Raw genomic sequence first — 16,732 nt, 5'->3', positions numbered from 1 at the left:
CCCATAAAAGGTATTGGCCATAACTTTAACCCAGTTGTATTAATATTCTGTAACTATTAATATACTGCAACTAAACTGTCTGACTACTAGGTACGGTATGGCACAGTGCTGGGATATAGGTGCAGTACATTTACTCTTCTACACACACACACACACACACCAGAATACAGAAGAGTGATTCACATTGGGAGATGACAGTGTTTTATCCAACAAAGCTTAGGCAAATTATCTTCTACTGTAACTAAAATGTCAAGCTTTTGCATATATTTGCACCAGAAAGGCCCGCTGAAGTATTTAAAGCCAGTAAGCAGATTAATGCCACATGGGAACTGGAATTGGGAGGGATTAAAAATGAGATTCACTGTTCCATTCTGGGTCTGGGTTGCTGTGGTGCTGGATGCCTGTGTTGAGATTATTTAGGGGACTAAAGTAAATCTACTGAAAGACAGGTAGTTTGAATTCAGCTACTTACAGAAAGTGAAGCAGTGTAAAACACATATTCTCCCCCATTGGTGGCAATGTTGGCCACCCGTAAACTGTCCTGAGACCTCCTAAGTCCGGTTCATTAAGTCTTGTGAATACCCTGAGATCGGGGCATGACACAACCAGCTACACTTGGGAAGGATTTAACTTTCCCTTGGATCGCCAGACAGTCGCATGACCAGAGAGATGAGAAATTGCCCTGGGCGATGGTGGCATGATTGAAGTATGAACCAGTCTTTACTATTTGACTGGTTCCACGCTCTTATCCTGGCACATCAATTTCATACAAAATCGCCAAATACAATGCGAGATATGCTGCCCTAAAGCTAACCAGCCAACTCAAAATACTCAAAAATGTAACACGTCAAACTGTGACAAATATCTGCTACCTATTTTACAGCCAACTAACAGCACTGTTAGTACTTCAGGCCTTACACACAACATTCAAATCAGATGACACATTATGAGGTTCCGCTGACCTGCTTAATTTCCCAATAAAATTGGCAAGACCCTGTATAGACTTCTGTAGCATTTGTGGAATTTTATTTTGATTTTTGAAAAAAAAAAAAATAAAACAACAATAGTGAAAAGTCAACGTGACTTCATGGAAACCAGAAATCTGCCGGAAAAGGCCATACCAGGAATCTGCAAGGCACTGGCCTATGCTGAACTTGTTCTATGATATGCTTCGATCTTCCAATGGGTTGCTAAGATGTCCAGCAGAACTGAAATGCATGGCACTGTAATTACATTTGCAGTAGTCCTGGTTGGTTGGTAGGTTGGAGGAGGTCCAGGTGGGGGTCTTGCAGTGTCCTGGGTGCTGCGTATGACAATAATTGACACAGGGGTCCCAGCAATGATGGTGGTCACTCTTATGTACTTTCACTGTAAAAGAAAAAATGAAGACCTTCTACTTAAAATGCAGCAAAAAAATGACCATCAGATGAGAATAATGACCATATAAAGACAAACGATTTGTTCTATAGCAATCTCAGAATGCAATGGTGATAAAACGTATTTTCTTTCACCCAGCCCTGTTTTGGAACTAGTTTTCTCAGATTTGTTAATAAAATGTATATAATTTATACGGCAAGTGCTTGTCATTTGTAAAAATGTAAGTGTGACGTACTGAAGGACAGAAAAGATACCCTCTGATTCAGATATTCTCAATAACTTGTGCAAAATAATTTGCAATTGGGTGTTGAGGATCTGCATCCCACTTGTTTAAAAATGTAATTATATATTGTTTCTATTTAAGCAGCAGATTCTGACACACATCAACATCCAAACTTTCACTCGCAAAAAAATGGAGAGACAGCGCAAATGTAAACACAATCAATGTTGAGGCAAAACTCTCCTTAAAAGGTCACTTTTTTTGACACACAAGCTGACCAATTCTAATTCCTACAGTAAAAAATTTAAGGTTTTTACCAGAGGATATTACCAGTGGGAAGTCATGTTCGACTTGGATAGCGTATTATTCCTGGTAGCAGAGATACAGTGGAGGTGTAAGGCAATACATTCCTATGTCACTCTTTAGTTTTTAGATTCTGGGTCTATACTGTACGGGTCTGTCTAAACACTTACATTGTTGCATATGTCTGGAAAACCACTAACTAATATTGGGGAAAAACTTGGTATTGATATTATTCAGTTATTGTCAACTAGCACCTCTCTATTTAACTATCTAACTAACCTTCCGGCTCTTTGGAAGAGTGATATTTCGTTTTCACAAGGAGGTAAAAAGTGCTGCCTCTTAAAAATTCCACTTAGCAGGTTAACTGATGAATCACAAAGATGATGCAGAGAATTGCAATTAAAAAAAGAAGAAAAAAAGGTGGATTTGTAGAATTCTCATTTCTTTAAAGAATTTAAAAAATCATTTTAAATCCTCACTTTCTCTGCTTATGCTGAGCTTATCAGGCATGTCTTCTGAAGAAGCCACATTTCTGGAAAATAAATCTATAAAGAGAGTTTCATTTGATCTTCATCAGCAAATGCCAACACCTAGCATATATTAAAACCAGAAATGATGAAACTGAAAAGCCTTAATCTTATAAAGGAGATTAAAACCACTCAATTTGAAAACTACCAACGAATGGCTTCTGGTTCATTACTTTTATTATGTGTATTGTAAACATGCTACCATTTATTTTAAATCGCTCATAACTTTCTCAAAACATTCCCTATACGACCACAAAAATAGTAAAGAGTAAAAACTGTCAATACAACCACTGCTATATTTGGACTGCTTTTGCTAAATGCAAGGTTTACAAATCAACTTCAATGTATTGTCCACTCTCAAAGCTGCAGTGTTCCACAAGTATATCCTAGTTTACAATACAACATTGGGACTGCTGCATTCATCCACAGTTTTGTCTTCTATGTCATACTATATAATCAGCAAGCATTCCCCAAAGGCAACCATTTTCTTACAACTGTGTTGTATGGCTTCAGTATTGTTTTAATTAATAAATCATACTTAATGTTCCGCGTTTTCTGTTTTTATCTTTAAAAAAAAAAAATCAGGACATTTTGGAGTATATTTTACATATATTAAAATAAGGATAAAACAAAATAAATAAATTTAAAAACTAAATAAATAAAGAAATAAAGAAATAAAAATAGTTTTTAATTGAAACATCGCCAAAACAAGCCAGGTTTATTCATCTCAGCAACTGCCACAATAATCAGACTTTGACTGGTCAACATAATTAGGTGATGGTGAAGTGAACGTGTGTTTGTGACGTGACAGAGACCCACGTTTGACCGTTATTTCATCCTCCGACGTCTAAACGTATGCTGTACCCTAGGATACAGTGTAGGACTGCTTACTACAATGGTCGGAGTCAAAATAAAACAGCATTTTCAATCAAAACATTGTGTATTTCCTAGAAAATAGTACCAGGAAAATATTGTACAATAGACAAAAATCAGGTATAAATCATAAAAAACCGACGTCCAGTTAAAAAAAAAAAAAAAAAAAAAATGTAATGTTTCAGTAAAATTCGGAATAAACCGGAAATGCAGAACACTAAACATACTGTAGTTTACATTCAGAAGCAGATTAAATCTAAAATTAAAACAGAACTAGAATGCACAGAGCTACTGTAAATCTATGTTTGAGTAAATGTTTATACCAACTGTTTAAATGATCCTATATTATACACTGTTAATTTGAATTTATAGTATTTTCAAAGATTAAATCAATCCTCATACAATATTTACAGTCTATACTGAATCAATTCAAAATCAATCCATTTATTTTTATATAGCACCTTTTATGGCAATCCACCCCAAAGTGCATAGTGATCTGTAATACCTGCTCATTTCAAGCACTTAGAAAAAAAAAGAACAATGAATTAAGCTTTTCCTTTTAAAAATACCACTCTAGACTTAGAACCCTACATTTCCTTTTAAAATACCCTTATACACCCCTGGTATCATCACTATAGAAAAGATTAAAAAAAGGACAACTTACATGTAAAATACAAGCTTGATTGGGAAGCTACCCCAACATATACCCCATTTCTGAAGCGGTAAAGCAGACCACCTGTATTCGTCCAGCAGTGAACATTTCAAGCTTACATTGAAAATATAAAATGACCCGCACACTATAAATAAAACCCTACAAGGAGTAGTTTGTCTGTTTAGATCAGTCAGTTTCTTATTAGTCAACTGGCCTTAAAGCTGAATTCTTGAAGCAGTAGTACAAATGCGTGATTAAATGTACATGTATATATGTATTTGTATAGATATACATATTGATACATACATCATGTATTGCCACCCCATTTCTCTATACTGACTCCCCTCCCTACATACAATAGTCTCCAGTACCATCAGACACAGGACTGCAGGCTTATTCAAGCAAAATAGATACAATTAGACCAATTAAGTCCTTTCAAACTTTACTCCTCCTGAATAAAGGTCACCCTGTTCAATAATGAACTGAAAATGATACTACTTCTTTTATTTGTACAGTTTAACCATTTACTGCATGCTAAATGAATGGGAACAAGCGGTGTGTTATTTCAAAATATTTTTATAACAAAAAAAAATATCCAAAGAGAGGTGCAGCAAGCGCGAATGCAGAAATCTTTCATTTTAGATGTGTCATTTTACAGATTTGATATACAGTTGACTGTACTTGACAGACCGTCAGAGGTTGCGAATTACCTTTGAATTCCTGGTATGTGCACAAACCTTCGAATCTCTGGATTTTACTGGAATCAAAAATACAATGCAAGAACAATTATGCAGTATTTCATCTCAAAACGCTTCATGAAAACAGCCGTAGAGAATTAATAATTGCAAAAGCAATATTAAACCTTCATAAAAAAACTATTACACACATGACAGATTGTTTGTTTCAAAGCCAGGAAAAGCAAAATCTTCCACGTTGAAACATAGTACGCAGAAACACAAAGATGTACACCACCATTGGTAATGCAAAACAAAGACCTAGGAAGATGTGCAGTACCCACGATGATATATAAAAAAAAAAAAAAAAAACACACTTCTCTGCGGTAAAAGCATTCTGGACAAGCTTAATAAAAAACCACCAACAACAAGAGCAGTTGTCAAGTCCTGATAAAGCAAAAGCATTTATCATCACAGCTGCTGGTCTAAATAAAGGCAAATATCGGCAAGGCCTCAGAGTGCATTGTGTAATGCTGTGTATAGGAAGATAGCTATAAAAAATGACTTGCGTTTGGGTAGCTTATAACAGCTTTGAAAACCTATTTTTGGTTAATGAAGAGTTTGTGCAAATACATTGATATTTCGATCATACATGTGTTAAAAGAGTGAGGATCAAAAAAACGTCAGCCTGTTTTACAATTGAAAACCACCCTAATCTTGCACAGAGGTTGCATTTCTGAATAATAATGAACTGTAGCGGACCTGCCTAGATGCTGCACAGGTACAGTCAGCTTCCAAACGCAACACTTAGTAACCTGCAGAGAATCAACTGCAAACTCAAGGAAGAGAAGTGGTTTTATTTAAGCTGTAAGTTACGTGGGCAACAACTGGAGTTAAAATACCTCCCCATATAGTAAGAGAAAGAAACTAGAAATCATAAATGTAAGTTTAAGAAAATACAGAAATATGGGTACATTAAGTAGTTTCAAGTGTAAATAGCTTTAAATATCTTCTGTAAGCTTTAAAAAAAAAAAAAAAAAAAGTGTTGCCATCCTACTGAGTGGGTTACGTTGTGCAAATAGAGAGACTCAATATTGGACCAACAGAACCACCAAAATGATAAACACCATAAAGAGTTATGTTGAGATTATAAAGAAATGTATTAAGAAATGTAACAAACTCAGTGCAAACTGGACTTGATGCTATGCTTACATTTACAACTTTGGATTGTACCTAGTGTGGCGGAACAACAACTGAAGCATGAAGATAGCCACCCTGAGAGCCAGCACTCACCGGTTTCCTGGGGTTTCAGTGGCAGACGGCTGTGGTGTGCAGGCAGGATCTCGAGTTTAACATTCTCAGAGGTGCTGGCTAACAGCTGAGTGGCCTCCAAGACTGAGCAGTGTTCTGTACCGGTGCCATCGATAGACAGGATGTGATCCCCGATGTGCAACGCACCGCATCTGGTTGAACAAAACAGATTACAAAAACACTGCTAAGGATTTATTGAATTAACTCTGAATTTGCATAATATTTTGGTTTGTTTGTGTATTATCTTGTGATTTGACTCATTATTTATTACTGTTTCTGTACTCATGGGTATTCGGCAGAGTTGAAAGTAACTTTAATTTCTTACTGGTACTGTATTATTGAAGTATTGCACCGGTTTTTAATAGCATGTTTTACATTCTTACATATTGCTTTGGAAGAAAGCGTGGGAAAAGGACGAGGGGGACGGGAGACACTTTGCTAATTATACGTGTGGAATAACTTGCAGTAGGAGAATAGTTCAGTATTTTATTTACGCAACACTGCACTGTTCTACTGTAGACATTAATATTTGAGTTTTCTAGTTGTTCGGGTTGGATTTTGGTGTCTGACCAAATTTATCGAAGAGCTTTAGTTTCTTGCACTGTCCATGTCCAAGTGAAAAACTGGGATTTTTTTTTTTTTCTTCAATTCGCTGGCGCCGTACCAACTCTGACACCGTTAAAATAACAGTGTATAATTACATAATAGTTTAAAAAGAGTTTCTTTATATTGTCATCTGAAAAAAACGTTCAATGTGCAAAAAGCCAGATTTTATAAAGAGATCTGCTCTTAATATTACCATTAAACGTGATAAACACATAATCAGAATAATTAAAATCCATATGATTGTTTATTTTATTTTTGAATGGCGCTAACACTGCCCAATACATTGGCCTATTCTGCTAGTATGATCTTGCCAGCAGCAAAGGTTTTACCGGTACACAGTACCGGGCTGTACCAGCTTACTTTCACCTCTGGTATTCAGCATGTTTAATAAAGTCACTAGCATTGTGTTTTATCTTTGTTGCTGTCTATGAGCAAGGTTGAGTTTCTGAAAGAAGGCCAGTATCCAAATGACAGTTAGTGGCAGGGGGCAGGGGGGGGGCAGTGGTACACCATTATTTTCTTCAAGAGCTGCAATGGAAAAATCTATTGGTTTCGGGGGGGGGTTACTGGTGATCAAGACATGCCTGGATAAAGGTCTGCCAAATAGATAAATACATAATATTACATACATAAGTATGTCCTTTAAGTGGTACAACTACAGTATAAGAAACTAAGTGCACTAAAACATGAATAAATCACTTAGTTTCTTATAGTTTCACATCAGGACTTGATTAAGTGTTTACATTCAGGGAAGGATGACAAAAGCAGTTTATGCGATAATCAAATTCATATTAAATGACACTCTTCATTCAGAGATGTATACAGGATTTCTCTGCATCATTAGTTAAACACCATCAGCAACACAGGAGTTTATGAATATATCTGAAGGAAGGACTGTCAGGACCAAGTCATGAAAAGCAGTTAAACATCTCTTTAACCAATTAGCCTGTATAAAACTGGTGCAGTTAAAAAGAAATGCCAGCTTACTGCAGAAATCCCAAATCCCATGCACCCTGACTGATGAACAGTATAGTTGCAATAGAATTACTGAGTGTTTGAGAAAAATAGATATGTCCTGTACGCTAAAAACCTCTTCCAGGTTGCCCAATATGTAAACTATTTGATTTAACTTTTAATGACAGAGGTGTTAATGGCCACTAGCATCTTAAACTGGCGAGGCAGTGCTCTGAGGCTGTGATAAAGAGTGGGAAGATGTCACAAATGCAGATTCCTCGATCTTTAAAGCTGACTTTGCCTTACCTGTCGACCACGCTTGCGGCTTTGATCTTGTCAATGACTATCACTTGTTTGTTCCGATGCAACCCTGTTGTCAAGGTGATCCCCAGATTCGATCCTGGAGGTTTCGCGATCTCCACCAAAAGAGGGCCTGATGCATTTGTTACAGAATCTGGGTAAACCAAACACAAAACCAAAAATGTTAATTAATCACCACCGATAAGGGCAAAAAAGCGTTCTCGATGGATCCCAAGACTGACAGGTTAGAGCAATCAGGATTTGAACCAAAAAGATCCCACTCCTATGACTCGTCTTGCACTCCATGCGGTACTGGCTTTAGATCAAATGTTATTAAAATAAATTCTGCATCTGTGGGGTTACAGTAGTAAATTGGTAAATCCATGGTCTTACATGTAGCAAAAGCATCATGATTACTGCACTCCCCACCTGTTTTCAGGATATATATATTGTAGTCAGGAGCTTATAAGAGGCTGTGCTATTTGTGCTCTACTTAACGAGAATGCAGATACTAGCGGAATGCCATTGTAGGGCAAACAGAAGCCATGACCATACAGTTCTGCAATATAAGTCAATTTATAACGAGGGAGAACTGCAGATCTTTGAAATAGAGAACTCTGGAAGTCTAAACTTGTTGTCCTTTAACAAGTGGCTAAGAAGTACTTCCAAAGAACATTTCTCCAAAATGCCACATATGGGTAGTTTCAATGGCGAAGCTTAGCGGAAGTACTGGAGATTGGCATTCCTCTATTCAGGAACAGATGTCAGCTGTATTTGCAAAACCGCTCAACTTTTTCCTGTTTACTTGAAGTGTGTAGATGGGGAGAATATGATGCATAAAAATGGTTAAGATGTTTAGAAATGGCTTTTAAATGACAGAAGCATTTAGCCTCCTGTAAAGTGCTTTATGCGCTCACCACTTGCATTACTAAATGACATCATATTAGAAAGAATTCTTAGCACTAAATAGGGGGCAGAGATCACTTTGCAGGAAAGCAGCAGTTATGGGAACTCATTCGGTTTTGAAAAGTTCAAATCATTCTGTCGTCAGAAGGTCAGGAGCCTGCTGTTCAGCCAAATTGAAAACACATAGTAATTTGCATCAGTAATTAAGCAGAAGTTTATACACTCATTTTAAGCAGCAGGGGAATATGGAGGAGCGAGTTGGAGTCTCGACTTTTCAGAACACCAAAAAACATTTGGAAGGCACTATTTGGATTTAACACAATACGGATGAGACAAGATCTTGTTAAATTTCTTTGCTGAGGAACATCAGTCCAGTCAATTAGCTGGACATTTTATTCAGGGACAATACATTAAGCAAGCCAAATACCTGCTCTTAGCAAATAGTCAGCGTGGAACCTTTAAATGACAATTCTAAACAATTTATTTTAACTACATTCTAACATGCTTGTAAATGTTCAAATTACACCATGAGATCTTAAATCAGAGCTTAACCACAGCCAGGAAATGCACAACTACAGTAAAACAACCTGACACTGTGTGCGATTCTAAAATCCCATTATAAGGTAAAATAAAAGGCTTTGTGTACATCCACACAGGCTTGTATTACTCACCTGTCCCACAGTTTCAGTAAGCTGGACAGCACTATTAAAAACATTAAACTAGGACAGTAGATAAGAACTTGGCTCTAAAACATCATCTATCTTCATCATCTCAAATTATATAATCCTGTAAAATTAAGGTGTCAGAAGATGGAACCAGCAAAGGGCATTTATATGCTTGTTTTACTCTAGGGGTGTTTTGGAGTAAAAACCCTGTGAGACAATGCTTGGCCAACCCACTAGTAGCCCACCCCAAAGCAGCTGAAGACCTTCTTACCCATGATGGAAACATCATACTCGATTTGGAAGAGGGCCTCATGGCCACACTGGGTGAGTGCATTGAGGGCTTCGGCATGAGGCACACTGTGCAGGGGTATCCCATCTACACTCAGGAGACGGTCACTGGCTTTCAGTGTCCCTTCCCTGTACAGAACAAGAAGAGTTGAAATGTGCCTATGCATACCTGCTGACTAGGGCAGAGCAGCAATCACAGTTAACTTGATACCACCCAATGAATAAAAGGGGTGATTTGAAGACCATAATGTAAAATACATTAAGTGCATTTTATGTTGCACTTTGACAATTCAACCTTAAAAGCAGCTAGACTGGGATGCTGACATTTTGTACATTTATAATTCATGTGGGCAATTTAAGGATAAAGAATATACTATTAAAAAGGACCTATGCAAAGACTTTCTTTGACAGATAGAATGAATAAAGAGAAACAAACACCCAATGAATTGCTATTAAATGCATACTTTTATCAAACCATTCAAATTAGCAAGTAGTAGGCACTGCAAAGAATGCAGTTTTTTGGGGTCACAAACTCCACCACCCCAACAACTAGCAAGATACTGTAGCGTTCTGTGCTATGGGGATGAGACAGACTCGGGAGAGGCCAGATGAGGTTCCACGTACTTTTATTTTTTTAATTTCTCTAATAACACAACGAAACCCTGTTTGGGCCGGGGTTCACGCCAAAATAACAAATAGCTGTCTCTCTCTCTTTTACACCGCAGACTCACCGACAAGCACTCTCTCAGCCGGTACTCTCTCTCTCGTAATCGCTCTCCAGTCAGACATTCACACGCATTCTCCCCCTCGCGGCTTCCCCCCCCTCCTACTTATAGCCTCTGGGGGAACCGCCCACTGCACACACACGCATGCACTCACGCAGACACACACCAACGGCGTGCCCCGTACCCTCACAATACATGGAACCTTAAACAGGACGTAACAAACAAGACAAACACAATGTCCAGGATGCTGCCATCGCCAGGGTCGTTACACAGCCCCCCCCTTAGTCCCTCGTCCCCGAGGGAAGAACAAAGTCTCGAAAACGACCCGGGAGGCGATGCTGTCTTTGCGGGCGGGAGCCCTGCGTGGAGGACGGGCTCCTGTCAGCCACAGGGGACAGGGAAACTGAACCGTCGGGGGAGGAACCCTCAGCCCTGGGGGTGGGGGGACTGTTAGGGCGGGGTGGATCAGGAGGGGGCAGGAGAGGACTGTCAGGAGCTGCTGGGTCGGATGGTGCTGGGTGTTGTCCCAGGTAGGGGGCCAGCCGATCCCGGTGTAGCACTACCTTGCGTCCTCTGTGAGGTAGCTGCACCCGGTAGGCCACGTCCCCGATCCTCTCCAGGACATGGCAAGGACCAAGCCAGTGGCTGTCCAATTTGGGGCAACGGCCCCGCTGTCTCTTGGGGCTGAAGACCCACACGAGCTCCCCGGCGGTGAAGTGGCGCCCCCGTACTCGGAGGTCATAGTTCCGCTTCTGCCGTACCCCAGCAGCCTGCAACTGGTCCCTGGCGAAGCTGTGGGCTGATTCCAGTCGGTCCTGTAGTCTCCTGGCATACTCAGGGCCCGGGGGTACACTGGGGGCATCTGGGGGACGACCAAACGCTAGCTCCGCAGGAGTGCGCAGCTCACGCCCCAGCATGAGCAGGGCAGGGGTGCAGGCGGTGGAATCCTGGACAGCAGAGCGGCAGGCCAACAGCACGACAGGCAGGTGGGTGTCCCAGTCCCGCTGGTGGGTGGCGGTGGTGACAGCCAGCTGTACGGCCAGCGTGCGGTTGAACCTCTCCACCAGTCCGTCGCTCTGAGGGTGCAGAGGGGTGGTCCGCGTCTTCTTGATGCCCAGGCGCCGGCACATCCCGGCAAAGACCCGGGACTCAAAGTTGCGCCCTTGGTCGGAATGCAACTCTTGAGGGACCCCGAACCGGCTGAAGAACCCCTCCAGCAGTGCTTCAGCGACCGTCTCTGCCTCCTGGTCTGGCAAAGCGTACGCCTCTGGCCACTTAGTGAAGTAATCGAGGGCCACCAGAACGAACCGGTTCCCCCTCTCTGAGCGTGGAAAGGGGCCTAGTACGTCCACGGCAACCCTCTCCATAGGCCCCCCGACCTGGTACTGCTGGAGTGGGGCGTGCGACCGGCCCTGGGGTCCTTTCCGGGCAGTGCAGATGTCACAGCGTCGGCAGTGGTCCTCCACGTCTCGCCTGCACTGCCCCCAGTAGAACGACTGGCGGAGCCGCCTCAGGGTCTTCGTCACTCCAAAATGACCAGTGCCTGGGGTCCCATGCTGGGCCTCTAGCACCTCCTGGCGCATCGCCCCCGGGACAACCACCTGCCACCTCACCTCCCCCGTGGCGGGCACCTTCCACTGCCGCTGAAGGACTCTGTCACGCAAGGCCAACCCGCTCCACTGAGCCCACAGCCCCCGAGTGGCGGTGGAAAAAGGGGCCACCTCCTCCCAGGGAGGCCTTCGCTGCTCCTCTAGCCAATGTAGTATGGGGCGGAGGTCCGGGTCTCGGTCCTGATGGGCTCTCCAATCCACCCTCTCAGCCGATACTGCCACCCGGCATTGCTCTTCCCCCCGGCGGGACAGCTCTGCTTCCCTCTCCTCCTTTCTGCTGCAATGGGCGCATCCCTCCCGGGCACAGGGACGACGGGACAGCGCGTCCGCATTGGCGTGCTTCTCACCAGCCCGGTGTTGGATCCGGTACTGAAACGCCTGGAGCTGCTCGATCCAACGGGCGACCTGTCCCTCCGGCTCCCGGAACGTCAGGAGCCACTGCAGGGCAGCGTGGTCTGTGCGAATGGTGAAGGGGAGCCCGCAGAGATAGTGGCGGAAGTGGCGGACCCCCTCCACCACCGCAAGCAGCTCCCGTCGGGTGACGCAATACCGGCGCTCTGCCTTGCTGAGCGACCGGCTAAAATACGCCACCACATGCTCCCCTTCTGGACCCGGCTGGGATAAGACAGCCCCGATCCCCTCGTTGCTTGCATCCGTGTCCAGCAGGAAGGGAGAACGGACATCCGGGGGAGCCAGCACCGGGGACTGGCACAGCGCATGTTGCAGGGAGGCGAACGCCTCCTGGCACGCCGGGGTCCACTCAAAGGGCTCGTCTTTCCTCAGGAGGCGGTGCAGGGGGGCAGCGATGGTGGCAAAGCCCTGCACAAACCTGCGGTAGTAGGACGCAAGCCCTAGGAAGCTTCTAACCTGCCGGGGATTGACGGGAATAGGCCAGTCCCTCACTGCGGTGACCTTGTCCACCTCTGTCTGGATCCCCTCTGCTCCCACTCGGTGCCCGAGGAACGAGACCTCCTGGCGCATCAGCTGGCACTTTTCAGAGTGCAGTTTTAGCCCCGCTTTCCTCACTCGCCGGAGCACCTCATGCAGGGAGGCCAGGGCGTCCTGGAAGGTCCCTCCGTGGACTAGCAGGTCATCCAGGTAGACCAGGCACTCCGAGGGGGGTACTCCGGCCAGCACCTTTTCCATGAGCCGCTCGAACGTTGCGGGGGCGTTGCAAAGTCCGAACGGCATCACAGTAAACTGCCACAGACCCCGTCCAGTGGAGAAGGCAGTCTTCGGCCGTGCAGAGGGATCCAGCGCAACCTGCCAGTAGCCGCTGCGGAGGTCCAGCGAAGAGAACCATCTAGAGCCGGCCACCAAGTCCAGGGACTCATCGATGCGGGGAAGGGGGTAGGAGTCCTTCTCCGTCACATCGTTCACTCGCCGGTAATCGACGCAGAAGCGCCACTTGCCGTCCTTCTTCCGCACCATGACTACCGGCGAGGTCCAGGGGCTGTCGGACGGCTCAATGATCCCCGCTGCCTTCATCTCCTCCAGCACCTGCTCTGTGGCTTCCTGGAGGGCGAGTGGTTGGCGGCGAGGGCGCTGCTTAATGGGGCGGGCGGCTCCCGTCTCGATCTGGTGCTGCACCAGGTGTGTCCGCCCCACGTCATCCGAGGCGGTAGCGAAACTGTGGCGATACTCATACACCAGTTCCCACAGCTGGCGACGCTCTTCTGTGCAAAGCCCTTCGCAGCTCCTGAGCCAAACTGCATGCACTGCGCTGAGAGCTGGGTCTTCAGGGGAGACTGGTGGCGGAGGGGAGATTGCTGGGGACGCTGAATTACTCCTGACAGTAGGGCGTGGCATGGCGGTATCCTCCCGCAGCCCTTGGGTAGCGGTTGGCGGCGCCGGGCAGGGTGGCGGGGCTGCCTGGGGGAGAGCTGCATTCCCCTGGGCCACGCTAGAACTGCAGGAGGGCGGCTGTACATGCTGGCGAGCATTGCGGCCTGAGAGTGGCCGTGTTGGCTGGCGAGCGTTGCGGCCTGAGGGTGGCCATGTTGGCTGGCGAGCGCTGGCACCTGAAGGCGGCTGTGCAAGCAGTAGCTCCTTCCGGAGTGGGGGCCGTCGAGACGCTGTATTGTCCCTGATGAGACTGGCGCATGATGGAGCCCGGGGGTGTGCTGAGGTCTCCCGTCTCATGGCGGCGGTCCGTTGTGTCCTCGGCAGATCCCGAAACTGTCGTGCGAAGGGGTCCCGACTCCGACCCAGCGGTCCAAGGGGTGAGGCTAAAGCTAAAGCCGGGCTCCCCTGTATGTGCAGTGTCCCGGTCCGGAGGTTTAGCTGTCCGCCTGTGTAGCGCAGGAAGTCCAGGCCCAGTATGCAGGGGTCCTGTACAGCTGCTACCCAGACAGGGTGGTGTACTGTCCGTCCAGCCACTTCAATAGCAAGGTTGCCCTTTCCTTGCATGGGGGCTAGCTCTCCAGTCACAGTGCGCAACTGCACGGTGGTGGGCTCCAGCCGGACCCCTGCAGGGAGCACATCGGGGCGGATGAGAGTCACCGTGGAGCCAGTGTCTACGAGAGCAGTGCACGGGACCCCCTCAATGCGGACGGGGACATGGCAGAAGTCCCCGGCAGTGGTCCTTCCTACCGCTATAGCTGGCTGGCACTGTCTGTGGTCGGCTGTTTCCGTGAGGGGTGACGCCCTGCTCTGTCGGCTACACGGGTTAGTACTGGTGGCGGCCGCTGCAGCTGGGTGGTCCGCGATTAATGGGACTGGACTGGGGGCACGCGTCGTCCCGTCTATGCGGGCCCCTTGGCGTTTCCCTGCGGTTGCTGTGTCAGGTGTGGTGGTGGTGCAGCAGCTGCTGCTGGGCAGTGGCGCCGTAGGTGGCCAGGCTGTCCACAGCCCCAGCACAGCTGTGGGGGGGTTTCAGGAGTCCGAGCTGGCTGGGTGATCGCCGCCCTGATGAGGGTGGTAAGCTCCGGGGGCCAGGTGGGGTCAATGGTGCGGTACGGGGCCTCCTCTTCTTCTGCTTGGGCCATGCGAGCTCTAGGTGGTGTGTGGTCAGGCCGCCTCTTCTGCTGACCACTCTCGCTCCCAGGGGCATGGTCCCGCTCCCCCTCCTCGAGCACCGCCTCGACTCGTTCGGCGTGAGCCACGGCAAGCTCTAGGGAGGTTGGGGCAGCAAACCGGACCTGCTGACGTAGAGCGGTCGGGGTCAGTCCGCGAACAAAGGCCTCGACAGCCAGGTCCTCCTGGGTGGCTGGCGGGAACATTGGGTACCCCCTCCGGGCCAGGTACCGGACATCAGCAGCCAGTACGCCCAGTTTCTCTCCGGGAGCTCTAGTGCGGTTGGCCAGCTGCAGGCGCAACCCGACTGCGGGCTCCACTCTCCCAAAACGGCGTTCGAGAGCTGCGGTTAACACCTCGTATTGGGCCACCTCGTCTGGGCCCAAGTCCAGCAGAACCTGCAGCGCTTCTCCCTCTAATGCAGCCGCCAACTGTCCTGCTTTCTCCGTCGGCCCCCAGTCATTAGTGAGCGCTGCCATCCTGAATTTGACGTGGTACGCCTCCCACGGCGATCTACCGTCATATCGGCCTGCTTTCACTGGCTGCCGGCTCGCCCCTGGCAACATGTTCCCCCCACACCGCATATTCTCTCTCCCGTGATCGGCACGGGGCCCATATCGGGGCTTAACGTCACGCTCTCTTGTCAGACACACGCTCAGTTCAGCAACCAATGTCCCATAGCTACTACAGCCATTTAGATCGACGGTGGTTAAACAATGTAAAGCCTCTTCTTCTAAACAAGCAATTAAATTACTGGCTTTCTCTCTGTCTGTCCAGTTGTTTACCATTGCCATCATTTCAAACTGCTTTACAAAGTCTCGCCAATCGGCCTTACCGTTGTACTGCAAACGGCTGTAATAAACCCCCTTGTTGACATTCTGCTGCAGGGCGGGCGTGTCCGATGGTGACGCTGCCTCCTCCTTGACGCGCACTTGCGCTCCTCCTATCTCTGTGGCTGATGAGGTCCTTGCGGCGGCCGAAGAATCTCCTTCTCCCTCGATGACGATGGCGCAGTGCCCCTCAGCCTGCGGAGCAGTCTGTCTGTCTTCCAGCTCCGCCATCTTGATCCCTCTTTCCTCTTTCGCCCAAGGGTTCTTGCTCCTCCCTCGCTCCATGTTCTCTCCTCCCCATGCAGCGCCCATTCTCGGGTAGCTCCTGACCCTCAGCTCAGCGACCAGCTCCTCCAGTCTGGCTCGCAGCTCGTCTTCTCTCATCTCTCTCGCGTCCGCCATCTTCTCCCTCTTGCTTCTGTTTCACCCCTCGTGACAGGCGCTGTACAAATCCCACTTCTGAAACACCAATGTAGCGTTCTGTGCTATGGGGATGAGACAGACTCGGGAGAGGCCAGATGAGGTTCCACGTACTTTTATTTTTTTAATTTCTCTAATAACACAACGAAACCCTGTTTGGGCCGGGGTTCACGCCAAAATAACAAATAGCTGTCTCTCTCTCTTTTACACCGCAGACTCACCGACAAGCACTCTCTCAGCCGGTACTCTCTCTCTCGTAATCGCTCTCCAGTCAGACATTCACACGCATTCTCCCCCTCGCGGCTTCCCCCCCCTCCTACTTATAGCCTCTGGGGGAACCGCCCACTGCACACACACGCATGCACTCACGCAGACACACACCAACGGCGTGCCCCGTACCCTCACAATACATGGAACCTTAAACAGGACGTAACAAACAAGACAAACACAATGTCCAGGATGCTGCCATCGCCAGG

General features: G+C 46.7%; 1 protein-coding gene across 3 annotated transcripts in view; it reads right to left on the bottom strand.

Annotated features, from left to right (window-relative positions):
• LOC117413608 (glutamate receptor-interacting protein 2-like) overlaps positions 1-16,732 on the bottom strand; it is a 95,412-nt gene that overhangs the window by 22,635 nt on the left and 56,045 nt on the right. For all 3 annotated transcript variants that reach the window (XM_058988773.1, XM_058988774.1, XM_058988775.1), the window contains exons 7-10: positions 9,640-9,785; positions 7,804-7,951; positions 5,920-6,089; positions 1,234-1,368 (exon numbers count right to left, since the gene is read on the bottom strand). In XM_058988773.1, coding sequence (XP_058844756.1) covers positions 1,234-1,368; positions 5,920-6,089; positions 7,804-7,951; positions 9,640-9,785 — 599 coding nt within the window. The remainder of the gene's footprint in view (positions 1-1,233; positions 1,369-5,919; positions 6,090-7,803; positions 7,952-9,639; positions 9,786-16,732) is intronic.

Source organism: Acipenser ruthenus, chromosome 16 (assembly GCF_902713425.1).
Source record: "Acipenser ruthenus chromosome 16, fAciRut3.2 maternal haplotype, whole genome shotgun sequence".
In the NCBI taxonomy this organism is placed as follows: domain Eukaryota; kingdom Metazoa; phylum Chordata; class Actinopteri; order Acipenseriformes; family Acipenseridae; genus Acipenser; species Acipenser ruthenus.
This window is presented reverse-complemented; position numbering and strand designations above follow the sequence as displayed.